Source organism: Gnatocerus cornutus, chromosome 3 (genome assembly GCF_029298725.1).
Source record: "Gnatocerus cornutus isolate USDA-ARS CGAHR chromosome 3, icGnaCorn1.1, whole genome shotgun sequence".
In the NCBI taxonomy this organism is placed as follows: domain Eukaryota; kingdom Metazoa; phylum Arthropoda; class Insecta; order Coleoptera; family Tenebrionidae; genus Gnatocerus; species Gnatocerus cornutus.
This window is the reverse complement of record NC_142235.1, coordinates 13,767,973-13,793,793: the sequence shown is the minus strand read 5'-3', so window position 1 is coordinate 13,793,793 and position 25,821 is coordinate 13,767,973. Positions and strand designations below refer to the sequence as shown.

General features: G+C 33.7%; 3 protein-coding genes across 5 annotated transcripts; all 3 read left to right on the top strand.

Moving 5' to 3' along the window:
• Window positions 1-157: 157 nt before the first annotated feature.
• Ets97D (DNA-binding protein Ets97D) lies at window positions 158-1,748 on the top strand. Its single transcript, XM_088032242.1, is given in 4 exon segments — window positions 158-320; window positions 366-702; window positions 749-929; window positions 932-1,748. Coding segments are annotated over 4 exon segments (1,431 nt in total). The 5' UTR covers window positions 158-219; the 3' UTR covers window positions 1,744-1,748.
• A 2,053-nt stretch (window positions 1,749-3,801) lies between these two features.
• On the top strand, window positions 3,802-5,903 carry Gnptab (N-acetylglucosamine-1-phosphate transferase subunits alpha and beta). The gene is made up of 4 exons (XM_088032178.1): window positions 3,802-3,990; window positions 4,034-5,151; window positions 5,219-5,539; window positions 5,588-5,903. The coding sequence occupies exons 1-4, from the start codon at window positions 3,892-3,894 to the stop codon at window positions 5,880-5,882; spliced, it is 1,833 nt and encodes a 610-aa protein (XP_087888304.1). The 5' UTR covers window positions 3,802-3,891; the 3' UTR covers window positions 5,883-5,903.
• Window positions 5,904-7,888: 1,985 nt separating this feature from the next.
• Window positions 7,889-22,396, top strand: LOC148177231 (homeobox protein PKNOX2-like). Of its 3 annotated transcripts, none has more exons than XM_088032671.1 (6): window positions 7,889-8,275; window positions 17,113-17,262; window positions 17,315-17,634; window positions 17,686-17,825; window positions 17,871-18,447; window positions 20,901-22,396. In XM_088032671.1, the coding sequence occupies exons 2-6, from the start codon at window positions 17,123-17,125 to the stop codon at window positions 21,065-21,067; spliced, it is 1,344 nt and encodes a 447-aa protein (XP_087888797.1). In that variant the 5' UTR covers window positions 7,889-8,275; window positions 17,113-17,122; the 3' UTR covers window positions 21,068-22,396. The 3 variants fall into 3 exon arrangements, with proteins under 3 accessions (XP_087888797.1, XP_087888798.1, XP_087888796.1); XM_088032672.1 differs by having other exon boundaries at window positions 17,677-17,807; XM_088032670.1 differs by having other exon boundaries at window positions 17,677-17,825.
• Window positions 22,397-25,821: the final 3,425 nt, after the last annotated feature.

The window sequence follows — 25,821 nt, the reverse complement described above, 5'->3', positions numbered from 1 at the left end:
AATAAAAACATATTTTTAAAATAAATACTGTGCATATTACTAAAAAATTGTTATGCAGTACTTTCTTTATTAATAAACTAAATTGATTGGTGTTTATATTTTTATAAAATAGCTTCAATTTATTAAATTTGTTGAACAACTGCGCGTCGTCATCCCCTAAAATCTTAAATTTGACAAATGTTGACAAACACGACTGACAGCTGTGCTCACAACAAATAAATGGAAAAAGCTGCCGATAGATCAAAAGTTCAGACTTTTATCCTTTCTCAAAATGAATTCGGACAGAAAATCTACACGTCGCAGTCGGACAGATCTAAGAGGTTGTAATTTTTGAGGGTGCGCCTGTACCTAACCTCACTTTTCAGCTACGTGATCGACGACGAAGGGAATATGGTCCAGTATCAGCCCCTTGCGTCCATGAAACTGGAAGAGTGCCACGTACACGACTACGACGAGATGACTTCGGAGGAAGAGTCGCCCCATTTGGGAATGATCGCGTCACTGGAAAGTGCGAGCGATTTCGATGACCATTTGATGCAGGAGCTTGACTCTGATTTGATGAACGTGGAGGACACGCAGTCGGGGCTGATTATGCAGCACATGGATATCCAGGAGCCCCTTTTGAAGTTGCGACAGTTGTTGGAGCAGAGATTGGGGCTCAGTTTTGCGGACTACTCGTTTTACCTCCAGGGGACTCAAATGGTAAAAATCTTACGTTGCTACCATCGAATAATCTCGCGGGTTTTAGTTGGAAAACAACAAGAATCTGGTGGAGCAATGCGTGCAAGGGCACGGCCTCGTCCAAATCAACGTCCAATTACAAGTCAATTTAAAACGAATCAACATCCTCGACGTGTTGAAACCAGCGGAGGACTACATCCACGTTGGTACGTGTGGCCCGATGATTGGTCCTAAAACCCCCGCCTTCTTTTTTCAGACGAATTGACTCAAAGCGAACCGAAAGACACGCCTCCGCCCAAAGCCGTGGTCCAATGGCAAGTCGATTTGACGTACAAGAAGGAACAGGACCGCCTTAAAATCCCTCACGATCCTTTTGATTGGACGGAAGTCCACGTCCGACACTGGGTACAATGGGCGGTCCGGCAGTTCAACCTCCCTAATATTAAACTTTCTGATTGGACGATGTCCGGGCCGGATTTGTACGATTTAACTTTGTCGGATTTCCAGAAAATTGTCCCTCATGATCCTGGAGACATTTTCTGGACACACTTAGAGCTCCTCAGGAAGATGAAAGTTGTCGCGACGAAGAAGGAGGAGGTTGTCGACCGAGACGAGCCTCAAGTGAACAAACCGAAGCGGATTAACAGGGTCATGAATAATTACGCGTCGTCTGTGACGTATTTCGACAATACGAGCTATCCAGGAAATCGATCGGGGAATAACGGGCAGATACAGTTGTGGCAGTTCCTATTGGAATTGCTCACGAGTAAAGAGTACAAAGCGGTGATTCACTGGACGGGGAATGACGGGGAGTTTAAATTGAAGAATCCACAATTGGTGGCGCAGTTATGGGGGGAAAGGAAGAACAAGCCCACGATGAATTACGAGAAGTTGTCGAGGGCGCTGAGGTATTATTACGATGGCGACATGATTTCCAAGGTGCATGGGGAAAGATTTGTTTATAAGTTTGTCTGTGATTTGAAGGAGATGTTGGGGTACGACGCGAGGGAGCTGTCGAATTTGATTAATTATGGAAATCCGATGATTAAAGAGAAGAGTTAGTGAAATTGGTTTTTTCTTACTCTAGATCCTTTTAATCCTTAGATCTTCTCTTAGATTCTCACTTAAATCCTCAAATATATCCTTAGTTAGACTTTCAACTAGATTATAAAATAGATAATAACTTAAATCCTCAATTAAATTCCCTATTAGAACTCTTATTAGATTCTTTAATTAGTTCAGATGCTTTAATAGCTATTTAACAAACAAGTTAATGAAAGCGATTTTAACCGGCACGAACGTAGTGAGTGTCGTTAATAAGCAACATTATTAATCGCCCATTAACCATAGAGTTAGTTACAAAACTTTTCCGGTGATCGAATATTAAAAAATTCACCAAAAAAAGAAAATTTTTACAAAGATGGTTATGCAACCAAAAATACAAAACCAACCAAAGTGGGGTTTTGTGTATGATGGATGTGTCCGCAGTTGTCAAATTTGAGTGTAATTCCAAACGATGTTGATTATTGAATTTATTAAATCGCGTGTGTAATTGGTTGCCTATAATAAACATGTTAAATCATTCATTAATAGCCCACTTATTGATTGTTAGCTGAAATCATGCATTAATAGTATCTAAAAACAAACGATCGCCGGAAAATTATTTTATATTGTACCCGCGTTACTAAGCAACCGGCTCCGTCTCGACCAATCACAGCCACTTGCCACCGAACCGTCAAGCAGAGAGAGAACACTTCTTAGGCGCTTGTTGGGATTGGTCGATGACGACGACCTCTGTTTTTCTCACATTAGTTATGTATGTTTGATGGTGATGGCCTTAAAATTTCTATTCTAATTCTCATGCAATTATTGAAAAAAGGAAAAGAATACAATGTTGAAGGAGAAAGATAAAAAATCCCAGCGCATCCATATATTTTTACGAGTAAGTACAGTAGAACCTCGATTATTCGAACCTCTATATCTGAATTACCGATTTAAAAAAAACACATGTTTTCTGTTATCGCTTCAGATTACAGATTACAGGCCATTAAAAAATGTATGGCAAAGAGTTTCTTAGTATTGCGTGAATTTGAAACTTGGCCGCCATTATGAAGAAAAATTATTACTCAAAGTAATTAAAAAAAACTTTTATAATATTTGTAATTACATGTGTAACTTTTATAATAATCCAAGTTTTGCATATTTTTTTATTTTTCCATATAATTTATTATCCGAATGGCCTCTGCAACAATTAGTCCGGATAATCGAAGTTCTACTGTAATACAATTTATAACTCAAACAAGACTATAAAAATTGTTTGCCTTAAGACAAGTTTAACGTCAAATCAATTTTTCAGTAATAATTATAATTTTTCGGCAGTTGTGGACAAAATGAATTTTCTAAATACTTCATGTTCTGAAACAATCTTGTTTATTTCCTGTTGGGACTTTTATGAATCGTTAGTTGAAATAGATGCCTTTAAAAAAAAGCGATAACGAGTGTTGTTTTTTTGAGGTTCAACTGTAATTTTAACGTGAGGGATATTAGACAAAATTTAATGATTTTTGTACCATTTTTTTTAACTATCTAGAATATAATTCAAAACAAACGTGTAGCTATTTATTTGAGGACATTAACTAATTCATAATGAACAAAGACATTGCTTGTTGACGTTTTTTATAAATTAGTTAATATTTGTAGTAAATAGAAAGCTTACTCGAAACATGTGGGAAGGTAGCAATGCTACCACACAACAATTCTGAAAATTTCGAATTTTTGACGGATGTTTTAAACGCAATGAAACAGCAAGGAAAGCATTTCCCAAGGTATTGTATGTTACAATTAATATAAATAAATGGAGATTTTGGTCTTCGGAAGTGCTTTTATTTTCGTAAATACCTCGATTATCATGAATTGATGACCAACATGCTATTCTGAAACGGTAACTATGCTATTATGAAACAGTAACTATGTTATTATCAATCTATAATATTCATGTTTCGGTAAATTAAGTTAATACCTAAATGTGAGCTTCTAATGTGAGACGACGAATTGAAATTCGACTGTAACTTGTTTGATGGACAACTGCATTGTTGGTTGCCTGTTTCACATGTCATTTCTGTAAAGGTAAACGTCAAAGTGACAGCTAACCTCAAAAATTTCCAAAATGTGACCGCCTCGAATCACCGATAATGACGCCTCTTCACCAAAATGGTCCAAGTTTTCCATTTAAATCGTCGCTTATTTCGCTGCAAACTCACCTGCATCATCGCAACTGGAATTCTGTTGTTTTTCGTCCACACGATTGAGGTTAGGTTCTCTTTGATAGCCCCATAATTAACGTTTTTTGCAGATCTCATACCACTTTTTTCACGAATGCAGCAAAGGCGAATTAGTCGACGTGGTTTACACGTGGGTGAACGGATCGGACCCGAAATTCTTGAGCCAACTTGGGGCTCATCTCCAGAGGTCTGACTCCACGAAGGGTGATCCTTCTAGTCAGAGGTACACGGATAAAAATGAACTGAAGTTCTCTTTGAGGTCGCTGGAGAAGTTCGCTCCGTGGGTCAACCACGTCTACGTGGTGACCAACGGTCAGATCCCCCACTGGCTCAACTTGGATTATGAGAGAGTGACTCTGGTGACCCACGAAGAGATCTTCTCCGATTCTTACAACTTGCCGACGTTTTCTAGTCCTGCGATCGAAGCACATTTGCATAGAATCCCGGGGCTTTCCAAAAGATTCATTTATTTCAACGACGACGTGTTTGTAAGGTCTCCTGTGTACCTGGAGGACTTCCTCACCCCCAACCGCGGCTTCCTGATTTATTTGGCACGGCTTCTTCCAAACTGCGCGTCGGAATGCTCCTGGCTCTACGTCGCCGACGGCCACTGCGACGACGTTTGTAACAACGCGAAGTGTCAGATGGACGGGGGTGACTGTGACGACACTTCCAAGACCCTCCTTGGCGACGTCATCGTGAAATTCGAGGAGTACGAGACCCAGGAAACCAATTACGATAAGATTCTCGCTCTACAAAACGCGACTACTCGGAATTTTAGTCTGAGTCGCGTCCCAGAGAACATCTCCGCCGCCATCTTCGAGCACAACAGAAAAGTCCTTTTACTGGATAAAATCAAGCGGAGGAAAGTCCGGAAGAAGCAGCGCCGGGTTAGAAGTACCGTTGATGCGTACGGGGACTCCTTACAACACACCAATCGAGTTCTAAACGAAAATTATGGTTTTTCAGTGCGGAAGATCCCAGCTCACGCTCCCATCATGATCGACCGGGAAATCATGCAAGAAATGCAGAAGAAGTTCGCGAAACATCTCCACAAAACCGCGCGGAATCGAATCCGCAGCGTCGACGATCTCCAATTTTCGTTCTCTTACTACTACTTCGTCATCCACGAGAAGGTGGAGGCGACTCTCGGCGAGATTTTCGATCAGTTCGACACCGACTCCTCCGGGTGAGTTCGAATTTTCGCGCCACTGGTGGCCCGCCCCTTTTCGCTGGCGCGACGTTTAAATTTTCAGAGTTTGGTCCGACATGGAGGCCCGCACTGTCATCGCAAAGATGTACGATTTGCCCATAACTGACGAAGTCTTCGCCCATTTCACGCACATTCTCGTCAACTGTTCTAGTCTGGCAGAGTTGCCAACTCTGCAAATCACGAAGGAGTTCGTGGGGCGCTGCGATCCTTTGGCTACGTTCCTGAAGCTGCACTTTGGGACTGAGCACAAGTACAAATTTGAGATTATTAAAGACGCGGAGGAGAAACTCGTGGCTTTTAAGATGCTCCATTCGAATGTCTCCCGTGTGATAAATCAATTGGACGATATTCGAAAAAACGAAAAGTTGGTATAGGTGAGGCGAGCGCAGCGAGCTATAAGTGATTTTTTCAGGAAATTCGTGTGTCTCAATGACGATCTCGACCAAATCCGCACCTCGGATAACGAAATTATTCAAAGGCTGATGTTAGACTTTTACCTGTCTCTGTTTCCTAACCCCAGTAAATTCGAGCTGCCCGAAAACTACAGAAATCGATTTTTATACATGGAGGATTATAATTCTTTGATAAGTGAACGTCGGAAAAGACTTTTTCTGACGTGTTTTTTACTTATTGTGATAGTAGTGATTTTGTTTTTGGGTTTTTGTAGACGGAGGTTGTGTAAAGTGATCGAAAAATGTTTTTGTTGAAATAAAAATAAATGTTGAGTGTTTCGTTGTTTTATTGGGGCCTGGGTAAATTTCATTTAGTCCGGGCCTGAACCACTTTTATCTCTAGACTCAATTGTTTTGAGTTTAAGATAACAATAAATACAAAATAATCGCCGTGAATCAGTCAGAATCGTGCGTACTTGAATTTCTGATATTTTTTTGTAGTCAGAATTTGTCAAAACAAAACACATCGGCCACTTATCAGAATCGTGCTTAATCTAAAATTTGAACTATATTTTTTCTAGTTTAGATGACAACTTAGTTTAGTTTTAGCAGCTCTGCTCTAGTAAATCTAATTTAGTCAAATTTCGACTAAATTTTAGGCTAAAATTTGTTACATTTTTATGCAAATTAGTCACAATTTTGTCATAATTTTTTTCTTGGTCTTGCTAATTCCGAATTAGAAAAATTTAGACTAATTTTGGTTTAATTAAGTCCAGAGTCTTGTTTTGTTTTGGACTAACATGTTCTTTTACTCCAATTTAGTTCCTATTATTAGTCTTAATTTAGGCTAATTATAATTAGTCACAATTTAGCTTTTAATCCTCCATTTCTTCCGACTTTGGCTATAATTTAGTTCGATTCCAACTCTTAGGTCTTGTAAACTTTTATTTATTCTAATTTTGACTAAATTTTAGTCTAATATAGTTAAATCTAATCTAATTTTTGGTCCTGCTCGTCTAACAAAGTCCATCTTAGCTTACTTCAGCTTAGTTTGGTCTTGGACTTTATCCTTAATTAGTCACAAAATTTCATGTTTCAGTCCCACCAGATTAAATTTAGTCCATTCCTATTTTTAGGACGATAATTTATCTTTTACGACTTGGTCCACTCCTGAAACAATCAATTAGTCCAAATTGTAGTCTCACTTTAGGTTAATTAATTAGTTATAAACATGTTTTGATTTTTGGTCAAATTTTGTCCATTTAAAATTGGTTGGTATTAGTTCTACCGAATTAGTCATAGTTTTGACTTAATTTGGATCTTATAATCTTATAGCAAATACAGTTTTATGTAATTTACTAATGTTTTTTTTTTATATTTAGTCTCAATTGTATATTTGAATGTAGTCAAGTCTGAATTAGTCTAAAATTATTCCAATTAAGCATATAAGTAGCCTAGAACTCTCGGCTAAAATTGTCGAATTTTTGTTTTTTTAGTCAAATTTCGTTTATTTTTAAATTTTGGACTTTAGACTTTAGTTACCAATTTGTTCTATTTTACCATTTACTAAATTCATCAGATCAGATTTATTAATAATGTTGAATTTAGATTTCATTCATCAATTATTTCTCTTTCCAAGTCTTTTCTTCGAATTAGTCCAAATTTAATTCAAACTTAATCAAAGTATTTAATCTGGTAGAAGCATGACAAGTCTAATTAATTTTGTTAGTCGAATTTAATTTAGCCTAGTCCAAATGCTAATTCTTTAACTATTCTTTTTTTACTCAAATTTGAGACGATTTTGTGTCTAATGAATCATAAACCACAGACTTAGTCTAATTTAGATTGATTTCAACAGTAATCAGAATTCAAATTATGTCTGAAACCCCTTTCAGTCACTTAGTTTATTTTATCTAAAAATTTATATAAATTAATATTTAAATATAAATTTTAGTTTAATTAACTGTCCCTTAGAATCGTGGTTGGTTCAATTTGTTTTACCCAGTCCTAATTAGTCTAATTTAATAAATTATCTATTATCCTAATTAGTCAGTGCAGTTCAAGCAGCGTCTAACGAATCTAATTAAATATTGTATAAAGACTAATAAATAATTTTTAGTGCGCATGCTCTAAAATTACCCCCAACCCTCCGCAGTTTTCGCCCTTTTTTTTATTTAAACAAAAATCTTTCCCGCCGAAATTTGAACGCTCTACTTTGTAATTACTGCGTTGGGCGTGTTTTAGTCCGAGCAATCCCAGATCGACGTCCCGCCTCCTTCTCTTTCTCTCACGCGAGCGCGAGATGGATGCAAACTCACGCGTGCGTCTATGCTCAAAAATTAAAGGCGTAGCCATTTTGATTTTGACGAATATTGACATACGTCTTGCGAGTCTAGACAGAAAGTCATTTGTTACGGGCAAAGTGACATGTAAACACTTGATTTTCGTTGAAAAATCCCCGAATCGTCACATGTGATAGCGTCGCGACGTTGACGGGCGTCTTTTTCGATTGTTTTAGCGGTTATCTGTGATTTGTTGGTGAATTTTCGTATGTGTGTGTTTTTTTTTGGTGCGCGATCGAGTTAACCTTGTTCATCGCTTGTTTCGGAACCGGGTGTCTTTGATGTGATGGTGTTTTTGTGTGCACGAATTATCGCTTCTTGATGGGGAATTATTTCAAGGAATTTGCAGTTTTTTGAATGAAATATGTGAGTTTTCGAGATTTTTTTCACAGTCACGAGGTTAACCCGTTGTCTATTTAGCACGAGTGCTATAATCAGTGTAAATTGATATGCCCTTCCATATTTTCTCTTCCATTTAACACATCGCGTTTAGGTTATGTGCGTTGTTGTGTGTAAACAAGCTCAGATTTACGTCCCTCTTTTCCATCTTTCGCTTAATTAAAGCTAAAACGTTTGTGTTTGCCATTGCGTTTTTCGCTCGTAAACTGCCACTTTCCGGGCAAAAACCCCGCAAGAAATCACGTGTCGTTCATTTCTTCCGGGGATTTTTCCGAATGCCGGATTCGTAGCCCAACATATTTCACGGGTTGTATTCAAATAACACATAAGCAGCCATAAACATTTTAAGCATGCACCAAACTTAAAAATATAAAGAAAACAGACTAGCGCGGAAAAGAGACAGATACTGTGGCGTCGAGATGTCTTTTCTTGGCGGGTTCTTTTTTCTTCTTGTCTGTTTGTTTTCTTAGCGATGTAATGGCCACGTTTTGAATATGAGGTGGAAAAAGGATTTATTGGAATTTATGAAAAGGATTTGCCGCTGAATACCGGGAAAAACAAAGAATCGAGAAGGCTCTGATGTGTGATCAAGTTGGCGCTGAACGCACCACTTTTTTTGTCGTAATTAGTGGCGTTAAGTATAGCATTATCATTAATTACTTCGCCTACTTGATACGTTTACGTGGTTTATTTCACGGATCGAATTGGGACCATATTCACTTTAATCTTCGATTAATAATTCAGGTGAGAGGATTTTAGAGGGGCGGAAGGCGGAAAAACGGGGAAAACGTGGAAAACTTATTTTGGGAATGCTGAAGATACGTTGTGAAGAGACGTGTTAACGCCTACTTCGTTTTTTTTTTCTAAATTTGTGTCTTAAGTAGGCTTTTGTTTCCAAAATTCTGTCAAAATGCTGTCACAGTTGTGAAATACAAATTTTACATTTTTCAAATTATTGTATAAAATTCAATGGATGTTTCGAAATTAAATTGGAATTCTTTGATTTTTTAGTATTTATGGTAAAATTTTGATTAAAAGTACAAAAAAGCAGTCAACCAAGAAATTTTTTGAAAATGCCATAGAACGTGTCTTTAGCCATTTTTAACAGTTTATTGTTTGATATTACGATTATTTACATTCAATACGAAATTTCTAAAATTTTTCGCAGTTGCAAAACACCAAAACTGCACTTTTTTAAATTTTTACGACTTTTTGTAATTTGACCAACCAGAGCAGAGATTATTTTTTTCTGTTTTTTTTTTGTTACAAAAATTGACGAAAGTAATCGCAATGATTTTTCTAAATTTAATATTTTTTTGGAATTGAGATTTCCAAATTTTTGCCATTTTGATTCGAACTAAATTTTAACAGTTTATGTTTTGATTTCCAAGATTTCATTGGCATTGTATTCATTTATTTTAAATTATGAAGTACAAAAATTTTTCAGAAGTTCGAAAATTTGCATAAATACAAATTTTTGACTTTTTTGGTTTTAGTTCTGTAAACTCATCATTATAATAATTCTTGGAAATCTTTTTTAGCATTTTGTCGTTTGTGTTTTCTTTTCAACTTTCATAATTTTTAACTAAATTATAAATTTCCAAAATTTTGGATTTAATTTTTTTTATTATTTTTTTAAATTGTCATTAAATTAAGATATCAGTTCCGATACAAAACTTGGGGGATTTTTGATTCCACTGTCTTTAGACACGATGTAATTTTTATGAAAGTGCCAATAGATGAAATTTGAAATTTCGAAAAAAAAACATTTGAAAGTGGCGAAGAGACATTTTATTATTAATATTGTTAAAATTACATTTGCAGTATGATTTATAAAGATTTCAAAATTTACAACAATTTACATTATTGAGTTTTGTTTTACCAATTGTTCAGGTGATTCAAATTAAGTCTAACTTAAAGTCTTATAGACAAAATAAACAAAATGAGTCTTTTTTTGTTTTAAATGGGAATGTTTTATTTTGAAATATCTAATGAACTGACCTAAATTACAAATGAAACAAATTCTAGAAATTTTGATTTTGGAGCGATCTAAAATTTTCAAGTTTTTTAATCAAAATTTGTGAATTCTAATAATTTTAATTTTACAATATAAAAGTTTGAGGAATTTATTCTTCTTGATTTAGTTATGAATTATGAATTAACTAACAGAATTATGGAAATTTTAAAAATTTTGAAATTTTTGTTGGGAGATGGAACCAAAAATTTTGAAAATTTTGTATTTAAACTTTGGTAATTTATTCTTTACAGCAAAGAAATTTGAGTAAATTATTGTTCTTGAGTTGGTTAAGATTATAAACAGGTCAACCTATTAAAATTATGAAAATTTGAAAGTTTTTAAAAAAATTGTGAAGGCGATTTAACATTTTTCGAAATTTTTTATTAAATTTGTAATTTGGGTAATTCTAATTTTACAACAATGTTGTTTGGAGAACTTGTAGGTTATGAACTGTGCCAAGGTACAGAATGATGGAAATTTGACAATTTTTGAAAGTTTTTAATTTATCTCTTGTAATTCTGTTAAATTTACGGCAATGAAATTTATATTACAAATATGTTATATTACAAATTCATAGAAGAAAAAAAAACAAATTTTAGATTTTTTTTTATGGACGAATCAAAAATTTTGGAATAAAACTTACTCCATAACTTTGGTAATCGAAACTTTATAGCAAAGAAATTTGGAGAGATTATTGTTCGTGAATTGGTTATGACTATGAACTGTATTAAACTATAAAATTATGAAAATTTTGGAAAATTTTATTGGGGACGAGATAAAAAATTTCGAAATTTTTAATTAAAATTTGTAATTCTTGTAATTTTTACAGTATAACAATAAAGTTTAGGGAAGTTATTGTTCGTGAGTTAAATTACAAAATTATACAGCAAAAGAGCGACATTATAGAAATTTTTGTTTTTAAGTTTAATTTAAGAAATTTTTTGTTGTTTCTTCAAGCATGTTTCGTAGTTTTAACTTCATCAATGAATTTTGGGGAAGTTACTGCTCTTGAGTTGGTTATAAACATTGCTAAGTTACAAAATTATAGAGCAAGAAATACAAACTTTAGATTTTTTTAAGACCCCAATTTTTTTTTTTAAACAAGTTAGTTTCGTGCAATCTATCGTATTGTGTCTGCTTCTAATAAATAGTAAGATAACTGTAAAGTTCCCAAAAAAAATTGTTTTGCATTTATTATAATTGACGTTAATTTTAATTTCAACTAATGTTATATAATCAAAGTAGGCGTAGCCGTTTGCTTTTTTCCCCACATTATCATATTAATAGTCACTTGAAGGCTGTTATTAAGTTTAGTATGAGCACCCTTCGGCCATGTCAAATTTTTTTTCATTGCTTACTCTCAACTATTTTTTTTTATGTTATTCTCGTGATCTGTGTATTTCCCAACGTACTTTTAAGGGTTGTGGCGAAGCCGTTGTTTCGCGTTTGAATAATCCGTTTAAAGATGCACTCCTTCCATCCCTATTCAGCCGCCGCCGCCGCCGTCGCGTGCACTGCAGTCTCTAGCGTTGGAAAGAGACGCGCGAGCGTCGCGACGCCTTCCGAGAGAGAGCCTTTCATTGCACCATCTCACGACATGAAAAAGGACGGCCTCTGGGGTCATTATGTACAAGTGTCACCCAGGGACAGATTCCGTACTACAATAATTGTGTTCCTCCCGCTCTCAACCGAATGAATTAAACATAGTCGCTAGCACAGCATCCAGTGACGTACGTTACGTTTATATAAGGTCACAAATCGTGTGCGAGCAACCACCACCACCCGATGTTCTTTTATTAATTTTAACCAAATATTGCCGGACCAGCTGTTTTTTACTGGGCCTTACATCCGACGCTTTCTTCTTCTTTCTTCTTCCGTCTGCCTTGTAAATCACGATATTGATTGCATACATTGTATTCTTTGCATCGGAATTCGTGGCAGGAAGGAACACTTGCAGAGGATTTATGAAATGGACTTTATTTGGTTTATGGGAGGGGCGGCGGGTGGCGGCGACACGTGGCTTTTTGTCAGGTTTTAAAATTTGGAAGGGGAAGTCGTGCAGAAAGGGCAAATTTTACAGATTTCTTGGTTTAGAATGGAGTCAAAATTTTCAAAATTTTTCATTGACTCGCGGAAGTAACTTTTTAGACTTTTTTATGAACTAGTAATTACGAAATTTGCTTGTGGGACAAATTTTAGAAATTTTTGATTTTGAAGACGACAATTTCCGACATTCTTCACAAAAATTCGTAATTTTGGTAATTTTAGTGTCACAGCTATGAAATGTGGGGAAATTGTTACTTTTGTATTGTGTATTCACTGTACTAAATTGCAAAATTGTAGAGCGAAAGACACAAGATTTAGAAATTTTTATTTTGAAAACTAAACAAAAATGTTCGACATTCTTCACTAAAATTGGTAATTTTGGTTATTTTAGTGCTACGTCGGAAAATACTATGTTTGAGTCGTGTTTTAACTGTGCCAAATTCCAAAACTGTAGGATGAAAAACAGAAATTTTATAAATTTTTATTTTAAATACGAAACAAAATTTTTGGACATCTTTCAATAAATTTCGTAATTTTAGTGCTATAGTTATGAAATTTGGGGAAATTGCTCTTTTTGAGTTGTTTATTAACTATACCAAATTGCAAAATTGTAGAGCGAAAGATACGAATTTCAGAAATTTTCTTTTTGAAGACGAAGCCAATATCTCCGACATCTTTCACTAGAATTCATAATTTTTGTAATTTTTGTGCTGTTATGAAATTTGAAGAAGTTATTATTTTATAGCTGTGTTTCAAGTGTGCCAAATTGCAAAATCGTAAAGCGAAAGACACAACTTTTATAAATTTTTATTTTTAAGACAAACTAAAAAGTTCCGACATCCTTCAATAAAATTCGTAATTTTAGTAATTTTAGTGCCACAGATATGAAATTTGGTAAAGTTACTCTTTTTGAGTTGGGTATTAACTCGACAAAATTGTAGAGCGAAAAACACAATTTTTGGAAATTTTCATTTTTAAGACGAAGCTGAAATTTCCGACATCCTTCACAAAAATTTGTAATTTTGGAAATTTTGGTACTGCAGATATGAAATTTTGGTAAATTACTATTTTTGAGTTGCATAGGTATATTAATTCTAACAAATTATAAAATTTTAGAAGAAAAGAAATATTAGGAATTTTTATTTTGAAGACGAAGCAAACATTTCTGACATTACTTAATAAAATTCGTAATTTTGGCAATTTTGGTACTACATTTATGAAATTTAAGAAAGTCACTATTTTTAAGTCGTGTATTAACTCCACCAAATTCCAAAATTGTCGAAGAAAATAGACAAATTTTAGAAATTTTTATTTTGTTATTTTGAGAATTTGGGTCCTGCACCTATGAAATTTGGGAAAATTACTACTTTTGAATTGTGTTTTAATTGTACCAAATTGTAAAAATGTAGATTGAAAGACACAAATAAAAAAAAAAACTTAACGCCGAACTAAAAATTTCCGAAATTCTTCACTAAAATTCGTAAATTTAGTAATTTTAGTGCGATAGCTATGAAATTTGGGGGAATTACTACTTTTGAGTTCTGTATTTTTTCTACCAAATTGAACAATTGTAGAGGACGAAACACAATTCTTAGAATTTTTATTTTTAACACGTTTTCGAAATTTGTATGTGTATTTCTGGTAGTAGTAAAGTTGCAAAAAATTAAAAAAATAGTCGAACTGTAGTTAATTTAGTCCAGATTAGCCAATTTATCTCAATATTTAGTATAAACTTGACTTGATTTAGTAAAATTCGTAATTTTGGTAGTTTTTGTACTACAGTTATAAAAATTTGGGGAAGTTATTTTTTTAGAGTCGTGTATTGACTCTACCAAATTGCAAAATTGTGGAGCGAAAGACACAAATTAAAAAAAAAAAAAATTTTGAAAACGAAACAAAAATTTTCGACATCTTCGCTAAAATTCGTAATTTTGGTAATTTTAGTACTACTGCCATGAAATTTGGAAAAGTTACTGTTTTAGAGTTGAGTGTTAACTGTGCCAAATTGCAAAATTCTAGAGCGAAGACACAAATTTTAAAAATTTTCATTTTGAAGATGAAGCAAAGATTTCCGACATCGTTCAATAAATTTCGTAATTTTGGTAATTTTAGTGCCACAGCTATGAAATTTTAGAAAGTTATTATTTTAGAATCGTGTATTAACTGTACCAAATAGTAAAATTGTAGAGCAAAATACACAAATTTTAGAAATTTTTAATTTAAAAATGAAGCAAACATTTCCGTCATCCTTCATTAAAATTCGTAATTTTGGTAATTTTAATGCTACGGCTATGAAATTTGGGGAAATTACTATGTATAGGTCGTGTTTTAACGGTCACAAATTCCAAAAATGTAGTGCGAAAAACACAAATTTTATAAATTTTTATTTTGAAGACAAAACAAAATTTTTCGACATCCTTTAATAAATTTCGTAACTTTGGTGATATTAGTGCTGTAGTTATGAAAATTGAGGAAGTTAGTATTTGTGACTTGTGGATTAACTGTACCCAATTGCAAAATTGTAGAGCACAAAACTCAATTTTTATAATTTTTTTTAAAGACAAACTAAAAAGTTCCAACATCCTTGAATAAAATTCGTTATTTTAGTAATTTTACTGCCACAGCTATGAACATTGGGGAAGTTATTTTTTTTCAGTTGCTTATTAACTCAACTAAATTGCAAAATTGTAGAATGGAAGACACATTTTAAAAATTTGTATTTTAAAGACGAACTAAAAATTCCGAAATCTTTCACTAAAATTCGTAATTTTGGTAATTTTAGTGCCACAGCTATGAAATTTGGCGAAATTACTACTTTTGAGTTAGGTATTAACTTTACCAAATTACAAAATTCTATAGTGAAAGACTCAAATTTTGGAAATTTTTATTTTTAAGACGAAGCAAAAATTTTCGACATCCTTCACAAAAATTTGTAATTTTGGTACTACAGCTAGGAAATTTCGGTAAATTACTACTTTTCACTTGTATATTAACTCTACCAAATTCCAAAATTGTAGAAGAAAAGACTCAAATTTTAGAAATTTGTATTTCCAAGACGAAACAAAAATCTCTGATATTCTTGGTAAAAAATCGTAATTTTGAGAATGTTGGTGCTGCAGATATGAAATTTGCGGAAATTACTACTTTTGGGTTGTGTATTAATTGTACTAAATGGCAAAATTGTAGAGCAAAAGACACAAATTTTATATTTTTTTATTTTTAAGACAAACTAAAAAGTTCCTTCAATAAAATTTGTAATTTTAGTAATTTAAGACCTACCGCTATGAAATTTGAGGAAGTTATTATTTTTGAGTCATGTATTAACTCTACCAAATTGAAAAATTGTAGAGCGAAAGATACAAATTTTAGAAATTTTCATTTTGAAGAGGAAGTAAAAATTTTCGACTTTCTTCAATAAAATTCTTAATTTTGGTAATTTTTGTGCTACAGCTATGAAATTTGGAAAAGTTACTATTTTAGAGTCGTGAATTAACTCTGCCAAATTACAAAATTGTAGAGCGACAAACACAAATTTTAGAAATTTTTTTTCAAGACGAAGAAAAATTTTCCGTCATCTTTCACCAAAATTCGTAATTTTGGTAATTTAAGTGCCACAGCTATGAACTTTGGGGAAGTTTTTACTTTTAGATCGTATATTAACTGTACCAAATTGAAAAATTGTAGGGCGAAAGACACATATTTTATAAAATTTTTTTTTTGAAGACGAAACAAAAATTTTTGACATCCTTCATTGAAATTGGTAATTTTAGTGCCACACCTATGAAATTTAGAAAAATTACACTTTTTGAGTCGTGTATTAACTCTACCAAATTACACAATTGTAGAGCAAGAGAATTTTTATTTTCGTGTCCGAAATTTTTGATAAAAACATTTCTTTTCCGTGTGTATTTCCGGTAGTATTAAATTTATAAATAATTTAAAAATTAGTCGAGCTGTAGTTTATATTAGTCTAGATTAGTCAATTTATTCAATATCTAGTATAAACTTGACTTGATTTAGTAAAATTTTCGAAATAAATTGAAATTTACTTCAGTTTATTCAAATGTGGTCCATTTTCACTTAATTAGATGCAATCAAAGTTTCTGCCTTTTTAACCTTTCAGTTCCATGTCAATCCAACCCACAAAAAAGCTAATTAATTTAAAATTATGGATTTCGCGGCATGTGTGGATCGTCTGTTTTTTCTTAGACAATTATTTATGTAAATCGTGTTATCAGGATACATTAATCGCTTCTTAATATCTACGTTCACCTTGTTTTCTTGACCGTTTCAGACTTTGAGCTCGGTAATGATATTTTTTATCCTTCGGTTTCTCACAGACGGCGGTGCTTAAAAAAGTAGGTGATTTGATTAGAGCGAGCCAGATTTTGATTTCTCTCCCAAAAGAATTTCATTCATTTCAAACAAAAACAACAAAGTTTCAGGTTTTATATTATGACGAAGAAGATTCTCCACATTCCTGCCTGTAATGGGACACGAGTAATTGCTTGTATCGCTTCCGCGAAACCGTTTTTTCCCTTGTTGCACAAACGACTGAATTGTTCAAAAATCGCAGAATTGCTCATTTCGTCGCTCCCTTTTTAATATCGATCTCCTCCGTCGCGTCGCCCAATCATAACCTCATTAAGGAAAACATCCGACGAGCATTTCCGCTCGGAATTAGCCAAATTAAATCGGAAACTTCTCTTCTTATTAATTCTGTTTTACCATTTCTTTCCAGGTAACATGAAATGGAGTGTGGAGTTCAAAGCGCAATGATCAGCGTGCCACCTGGCGGCGATTCCGTACAACAAACTTTGGCCACTACTGTGTTTCCCCCGGCGGATTCGGACCAGGCGCAATTTGAAGCCGACAAAAGAGCCGTCTATAAGTGAGTTTCTCGCGTTGCAAGGCGTCCTGGGGGTTAGACGGTGGTTTTTCAGGCACCCTCTGTTTCCTCTCTTGGCGCTCCTCTTCGAACGATGCGAACTAGCGACGCAGTCCTCGGACCCCCAGTCCAGCGACGCCTTCAACTTGGACATACAAGCGTTCGTCCAGCATCAAGAACGCGACCGGAAGCCGTTCCTGGCGAACGAACCGGAAATCGACGGGTTGATGATCAAGGCGATCCAGGTCTTGAGGATACACCTTCTGGAATTAGAGAAGGTCCAGGAATTGTGTAAAGATTTCTGTAATCGGTACATCACGTGTCTCAAAGGGAAAATGCAGTCGGAGAATCTCCTCCGGTCGGATTATCCCCAAGGTGAGACGGGAATTGGGAACATTTTTTTTAGCTGAAAAGTAGATGTTCTAGGCGCAGCGGGACTAATGAATAACCTGGAGAATAATAACAACAGCATGATGTCCCACGGGAACTCTGAGAGCGGGTCCGCCTCGAATAGCCCAGTGCAGTACTCGATCAGTCCTCCGCAGCCGGTAAGGAAGGACACCGAGGTAGATTCTATTTCTTGAAATTTTTTTTTCATTTCTTCTTCGTAGGTGGTGTCGGCCGTGCTGGACCGCCAGCTGGAGACGCCGTCGTCCTACAGCGTCCCCCACTACAACGGCCCTTCGCCGCCCCTCCAGCAGCCCCCTTGCGAGAACCTCGTGGTCCACGGCTCGACTCCTCTCTCCCAAATCGGAGCCAGCATCTGTTCAGTGCCATCGGGTGACACTTCAGGTCCTCTATCTCCAGCCCCCACGACTCCAGGGGGCTCCAACGACGACTGTGACAGTGATTTTACGACACGCGGTGGTCGAAAACAAAAACGAGGGGTCCTTCCAAAACACGCCACTAGCGTGATGAGGTCGTGGCTCTTCCAACATTTGGTGCATCCGTATCCGACAGAAGACGAAAAAAGACATATAGCCGCCCAAACTAATCTTACTTTGTTACAAGTCAACAATTGGTTCATTAATGCGAGGAGGAGGATTCTTCAGCCGATGTTGGATGCTAGCGCTCCGACTGAAAATAATGTTACGGCGTCGCCGAATCATAAGAAGAAGAAGAATCAGAATAATAATCGCAGGTTTTGGCCGCAGGATTTCGCGAATATGCAGCCGCAGATTGATAGTGGTGAGTTTCATTCTTGAACTAATAAAGCGGGATGTGCTGCGTTTATATACTCTGGGAGGCATGCTGTCAGTAGTGAGATGAACCGGCTGGCGCCATCTGTTGAAAAATAACTAACTTGCTTGGGAAATTTAAGAATGGGCAACCAAAACAAGAAAAATTTACAGAGCACCCTAATGAAACGTTTAAAAACAAAATTGCAATGCTTTGATTATATAGGGTGGTCCACGATGAGTTTCGACATTTTTCTCAAAAACTTAAAATTTCTTTTTGATTCTAAAATATTTGACGTAACAATATAAGTTTTTTTCTACTTATAGAGTTTGAGCTGCTCTTTCAGTTGATAGATGAATTAAACGGATTTGGTAAAGTTTTCTTATGAAAATGAGCTCAAAATTTTATTCCCTGCAATTAGTTTATTATTTGTTTTACCTCTCTCTTCCAGAATACTTGCTCTGCTGCTATCAAATTTTGTCTACTTATAGATTTTGAACTACTCTTTCGGTTGATAAAGGGATCAAACGTATTTAATTACGTTTTCATATTAGAAAATTTTAAAAATCACATAAATTCGATTCCTAGTTTCTACTGGTAACTTTTTAGTTTTTAGTTTCTATCTTCTAAAATATTTGACGTATTAATATCAATTTTGTTCTACTTATAGAGCTTGAGATTTATTTCCAACAGACACAACCAGTCCATAGTGGAACATACAAAAAATACAATTAAACAATTAAAAAAAGAAAAAAAAGTAACATATTTCACCCTACCCAAATAACGACTACTGCGGCAGAACCTTAAGCGCATCAAATAATTTCCACCTGCATGAAGCTGCAGAAAAATTGTTGAAATAAATATTAAAATCCTCATTTGCTATACAATTGTACAACCTAATACATTCATTCACAGCACAGTGGAGGTGATGAAACGTATTTGGCCTACTATAATAAATAGAACATGGACTTCTACAGTTTAATCGTTTACAATACATATGAATTAAACGGATTTGGTGACGTTTTTATATTAAAAAAAATCATGAAAATGAACTCAAAATTTAATTCCTTATAATTAGTTAATTTTTGCTTTACATCTCTTTTCCAAAATACTTGATCTACTGCTATCAAACTTTGTCTATTTATAGATGTTGAACTACTCTTTTGATTGATAAAAGTATTAAACGGTTTTGACGACTTTTCATAATAAAAAATCCTAAAAAGGGCACATAAATTCGATTCCTTTTGTCTATTGGTAACTTTTTCGTTTTTTGTTTCTATCTTCTAAAATATTTGATGTGTCAATATGAATTTATTTCTATTTATAGAGTATGAGTTGCTCTTTCAATTGATAAATGAATTAAACGGATTTGGTGACGTTTTTATGTTGAAAAAAAATCATGAAAATTAACTCAAAATTGGATTCCTTATAATTAATTCATTTTTGTTTTACATCTCTTTTCCAGAATACTCGATCTACTGCGTTCAAACTTTGTCTACTTATAGATGTTGAACTACTCTTTCGGTTGATAAAAGTATCAAACGTATTTGATGACGTTTCATATAAATATATCCCAAAAAGGACAAACAAATTCGATTCCTAGTGTTTATTGGTAACTTTTTGTTTTTTTGTTTCTGTCTTCTAAAATATTTGATATATTAATATCAATTTTTCTCTACTTATAGAGTATGAGCTCTTCTTTCAATTGGTAGTTGAATTAAATTGATTTGGTTCTTATTTTACATCTTTTTTTTTCAAATTTTTGATTTATAGCTATGGAACTTTTTCTATTTATTTATTTTAAACTACTTTTTCGGTTGATAAAGGCTTCAACAGTATTTAATGACGTTTTCATGTTGAAAAATATAAAAATGGCATATAAATTCGATTCCTAGTGTCTATTGGTAACGTTTTTGGTTTTTAGTTTCTATCTTCTAAAATATTTGACGTATCAATATCAATTTTTTTCTACCTATAGAGTTTGAGCTGCTTTTTCAATTTTAATAAAAAAATCTAAAAATCACACATAATTTCGATTCGCATGTCTACGATTTGATTTTTTGTTTCTCGTTTCTAAAATATTTCTACAAGCTCAGAGAGGACCAGCCTGTATAACGACGAAAGCATAGCTCTAAATAGTCAAAGTTGAAAAACAAAATGGTGGATTCAACATGGCGGGCAGAAATTTGTAAGCCACTTCTTGTTCCAAAACACGATAAGTGAAAAATGGGAAACAAAATGGCGGCCCGAACATGGCGGACAATACAATAACCCCTTAAAAAAACTGTCAATGACAATACAGTTTAGCAATTGTTTACCACCAAGCCGAAAACTTCAGGCCGAAGTCTAAAAAAAAATACTTTTAATTAATTTTTTTTTCAATTTGTGAATATTTTCATTGTATAAAATAATTCGATGTAGAGAGAAAATTTGTTGATGCTTATAAGCGCTCTCTTTTGCAGGAATGCTGTCCAGCTCCGACGAAGAAGGCGACTCGTACAGCAGCGACGGCGAAGAAGGCAGCCTGGTGATAGACGCGAACGCCCAAAACGAAATCAACCAAAACGGCCACCAAGTGGACCCCTTAAGTTTCGCCAATAGTCCCGATAACGCCCCCGAAAGGCCATGAAAAGTCTCATTCTAACCTTTGATTTGTAGAAGCTTGATCATATCTAAGAGGCTACATTTCGTGCGAATTTCACGTTTGTGTTGTTGGGAAAAATAAGAAAACTACATCATAAGGCTGAATTATAAAAAATTGCGTTGATTTATCGAAACCTGTATACGTAATATATACCTCAATTCCATTGGACGTTTTTACGTTTTAAATGTATACGCATTTTGAAAGTTAATGCTCATTCCAGTATTATGTAAATTTACTATTGTAATTAATTATAAATAATCATGTAATGACACTTTTGCAAGATACGGCCCTCTATTTCTCTCTATTTACTGTCTCTTTGGAACCATCTATTTGTTTTTCGTCGTTGTATAAATCGTTGTAATTTTAATTCTCATCGTCGTACAGTATTAGGCGTTAAGATGTTTTTGAATGATTGGTGCGACGCTCCCAAGATGAAATTCGCGTCAGTTTGCAAAACATTCCAAAGAATGGAAGTTTGGGAATGTCGCATTCGCAAAAGTATACTACTTGGAACTAATATACGTAATTATACAATAAATAGTTTAAGGTATCTGAAAGTTTCCATCCAAATCATATAAAAAAGCAAAAAATATATTGTTAGTACGTGTAACAAATTTTTGATATGTTGCCATTTCGGGGCATTAAACACCGATGCCGTTCCCTTTTTTCATTCAACTCATGTATACGTAAAGCAGTGTATATACGTTTTTCTAGTTGCTGTAGTGCGTTTGATTATCCCTCGGCACATTCTCAGATCAAATCAAGCAATAATACCATATAATTTGATCTAAGGATGTGCGCATATCGGTGTTACGTTTATTATTTTGCTATGTCGGTCTGTGATAACTTAACGATTGCTCGAAGTCATTACAAGAAGAAGAAGAAGCGTTTAGATATGCAAATTTGAACACCGTCTCGGCGGTTCCGCTTGATCCATGATAGATAAGTGAGCTTCTTGTGACTATATGTATACGCTAAATACTCAGTTTAGACTTTAAGGTAATTAAGGAGATAAATCTAGGTCGAATTAGGACTATCTAGAATTGTTTTTCTGTTTTCTTCTCCTCGGATGTTAAACGTCGGGACTTGTGAGCCGTCGCCGTTCTCTATACTATCTCTCTTCCTGTTTTTATGTTTACCGTTGATTACTCTTGTTTTTGTTGATGTGACAATGTTGGGAAATTCGTTCTTGCGGCGAACGGACGACTTTTATTGTCATCGATTATAAGATGCAACAAGTATTTTTTATTGCAATATTTGTTAGGATGCTATGTGTAACTTTGATTGTATCATAAATAAAACCAATTCAAATTATTTATATACTTTTTTTAAGCCGAATCTAAACCGGTTTTTAAAACTCCAGTAATTCTGAAGGTTTCACGGTTTTCAAAATACCTAAAATATTCATATCAACGTTTGCCTATTAGAGATTTTGATTTCCTCTTTTTGATTGATAACACTGTGTAACAAAATTTTACAAAAGTCATATTTATCTGGTTTTTTTTTGTTAATATAGTTGAAATTTGGCTTTCTTTTAAAGAATATAGATATTATTTATGTGTGTTGTCCTCAAGAAAAATATTAAATTCATTTGTTTCTCGCTTAGGAAAATTAACAGTTATATTCATAAAATAAAACGTGGTTTAAAAACCAATAAACTATGAAAATAAAATGCGGTTTTACGTTAAAAATTCAAAATTTAATTTTTGTTCTTTTCCTTTTTGTTAGCAAATGGAAAATAACAGCAACCCAAAATAGCAGTCAGTGAAATGACATTGAAGTTCTCCAGATACTGGGATTTGTAAATGTTATTGACTTCAAAGACTCATGGATACCATGTTTTTAGACCCGAGGAGCAGTTTTCAAATTTGAACTTTTGACATAGCCGATTTGGAGATTTAATACCGTCATAGACTTCCCAAAATACCTCGCGGACATTATTTTGAGTTTCACTTATTTAATTGTTATATAACATCCCCCTACATAGATAAATAGATCCGCAAATAATTTACATTGTCATCCTGTGCCCACTTTTTATTCACAGTGAGGAAAACAGCGAAAACTGAAATTCTTGAAAATATTTTTTTTTCCTTTTTTAACGACATTTCGACAAAAAGTACGTCAGTCTCTAACGATAAATATGAAAAAATACATAATTTTTGTTGTAGTTACAAATGTAATAATGTAATTTTGTAAAAAATGCAAAAAGGGGCACATAAATTTGATTCTTTATGGTGTTTATTGGTAACTTTTTGTTTTTTTTTTGTTTGTCTCTTCTAAAGTACAGGGTGAATAAAGTGCAAAGATTTTGAACCAGCATATGAGACACGGCGGTTTGAAATGATGGCCAAATTTCGCGTTTCAAATCGTCTCCGAGAAAAAAATGTTTAAAATTTTCTGTAGAAATCGCTGTGCGCCACTGAAGTGATAATGGTGTTGAATATAATTATTGACGACGTTTTCATATTTGGAAACCTTAAAAAAGGGAACAACTTGATTCCTAGAGTCAATTAATCACTGTTTAGTTTTTTGTTTTTCCCTTCCGAAATATTTGATCTATTAATATCAAATTTTCTCCACGTTTAAAGTATGAGCTTCTCTTTGAATTGATAAATAAGTCAAACGGATTTGGAAACGTTTTCATCTTGAAAAAAATCTTGAAAATGACCTCAAAATTTGATTCCTTATGTAGGAATAGTTCCTTTTTGTTTTACGTCTCTCTTTTAGAATACTTGATCTACTGCTATCAAACTTTGTTTACTTATAGATGTTAACTACTATTTCGGTTGATAGAGGTATCAAACGTATTTGATGGTGTTTCATAATAAAAAATCCTAAAAAGGGCACACAAATTCGATTCCTAGTGTCTATTGGTAACTGTTTGGTTTTTGTTTTTATCTTTTAAAATATTTGATGTATTAATATCAATTTTTCTCTATTTATAGAGTATGAGCTGTTCTTACAATTGATGCATGAATTAAACGGATTTGGTGACGTTTTCATGTTGAAAAAATGATTAAAATGAGCTCAAAATTTGATTCCGTATAATAAACTAGTTTTTTTTCATTTTGTATTTTTGTTTTTTCCAGAATACTATTGCTATCAAACTTCATCTATTTATAGATTTTGAGCTACTCTTTCGGCTAATAAATGTATCAATCATTTTTTATGGTGATTTCATATTAAAAATCTTAAAAAAGGCGCATACTTAAATCCAAATTCTTAGTGTCTATTGGTAACTTTTTGGTTTTTTGTTTCTCCGTTCGAAAATATTTGACCTATCAATTTCAAATTTTCTCCACGTATAGAGTGTAAGCTGCTCTTTCAATTGATAGATGGATCGAATGGATTTGGTGACGTTTCTTGTTGAAAAAAATCTTGAAAATTTCGTAATTTTTTGTATTTTCCACCTCTCTCCCTTTTAAAATACTTTTGATCTTCTGCTATCAAACTTTGTTTTCTTGTAAATTTTGAAGAAATTTTTCAGTTGATTAAGGTATCAAATATATTTAATGACGTGTTTACCGAAAAAAATCCTAAATAGGACACCTTATTGCGATTCCTGGTGCCTATTGGTAATTCCGTTTTTTTGGTTTTTCTCTTTTAAAATATTTGACCCATCAGTGTCAAATTTTCTTTATTGATAGAGTTTTCAACCGATCAAGGGCCAAACGGATTTGGTAATGTTTTCATGTTAAAAAAATTTGAAAATAATTTTAAAATTCGATTCTTATGAAATTAGTTTATTTGTTTTTCTACTTCTTCCTTCTAAAATATTTGATCTAGTGCTATCAGACTTTGTCTACTTGTAGATTTTGAGCTGCTTTTTCGATTGATAAATCAAATGCATTTGAGTACGTTTTCATACTAAAAAATCCTAAAAATGGCATCCAAATTCGATTTATAGCGTCTATTGATAACTTTTTGATTTTTTGGTTCTCCTTTCTAAAATATTTGACCTATTAATATTAAATTTTGTCTACTTATGGATTTCGAAGTACTATTTCGTAGTGCTCTTTCGATTGATAATGGTTGAAGGATTAAAATTGTGCGTTTCCATGCTGAAAAAAAATTAAGAATGATCCCAAAATTCGTTTTTATGTTGAAAATGATGACCTTAAAATTGTTATGTAATTACCTAGTCTATGTTAATTGTTTTACTTCAACATCAAATTTTGTCTGCTTATGGACATTCGATTTATACAACGTGTTATGGAAATAAGTACGCAAAATTAAACATGGAAGAGAACTCACCATTTGCAACAACTTTTCTTAATATTTTTTTTTTTTCGAAAACGCATTTTTTTAACCAATTTTTCCCACATGTTTTGACGAGTCGTCCACCTACCATTAAACACCTATAAAATTAAAGAACAAAATAGCATAATATTTACCGGTGCTGACCTGCCGCAAAAGATAATTCGGTTTGTTTTTTGGTTTTTGCGAAAGTTTTTTTTATCTTCGACTGTTTATCTATGACCGGGTAAGGGTTTTCACAGCAAATTTATATTAATTTTTAATTCAAAAATGAGCTTTTAGAATTTTTTTTCATTGGGAAAAGGTGTTGCATCTGGTGAGTACTATTATCAGTTTAATTTTGCGTACTCATTTCCATAACACCATGTATATTAAATCGAACGGATTGTAAGACGTTTTAATGTTAAAAAAAATTACAAAATAACCCTAAATAGAATCGATTACACATATACGTCAAATTGCGCGTTGGTTTATAATTAAAA

What these genes read in the sequence shown, in the direction of transcription:
- Gnptab (XM_088032178.1), top strand. Translation starts at nt 3,892, where the DNA reads ATGGTCCAAGTTTTCCATTTAAATCGTCGCTTATTTCGCTGCAAACTC. An exon ending in TTTTCGTCCACACGATTGAG is followed by an intron (nt 3,991 to 4,033) that starts GTTAGGTTCTCT and finishes CGTTTTTTGCAG; the next exon opens with ATCTCATACCACTTTTTTCA. An exon ending in TTCGACACCGACTCCTCCGG is followed by an intron (nt 5,152 to 5,218) that starts GTGAGTTCGAAT and finishes TTAAATTTTCAG; the next exon opens with AGTTTGGTCCGACATGGAGG.
- LOC148177231 (XM_088032670.1), top strand. Translation starts at nt 17,123, where the DNA reads ATGGAGTGTGGAGTTCAAAGCGCAATGATCAGCGTGCCACCTGGCGGC. An exon ending in GACAAAAGAGCCGTCTATAA is followed by an intron (nt 17,263 to 17,314) that starts GTGAGTTTCTCG and finishes GTGGTTTTTCAG; the next exon opens with GCACCCTCTGTTTCCTCTCT. An exon ending in CGGTAAGGAAGGACACCGAG is followed by an intron (nt 17,826 to 17,870) that starts GTAGATTCTATT and finishes TCTTCTTCGTAG; the next exon opens with GTGGTGTCGGCCGTGCTGGA.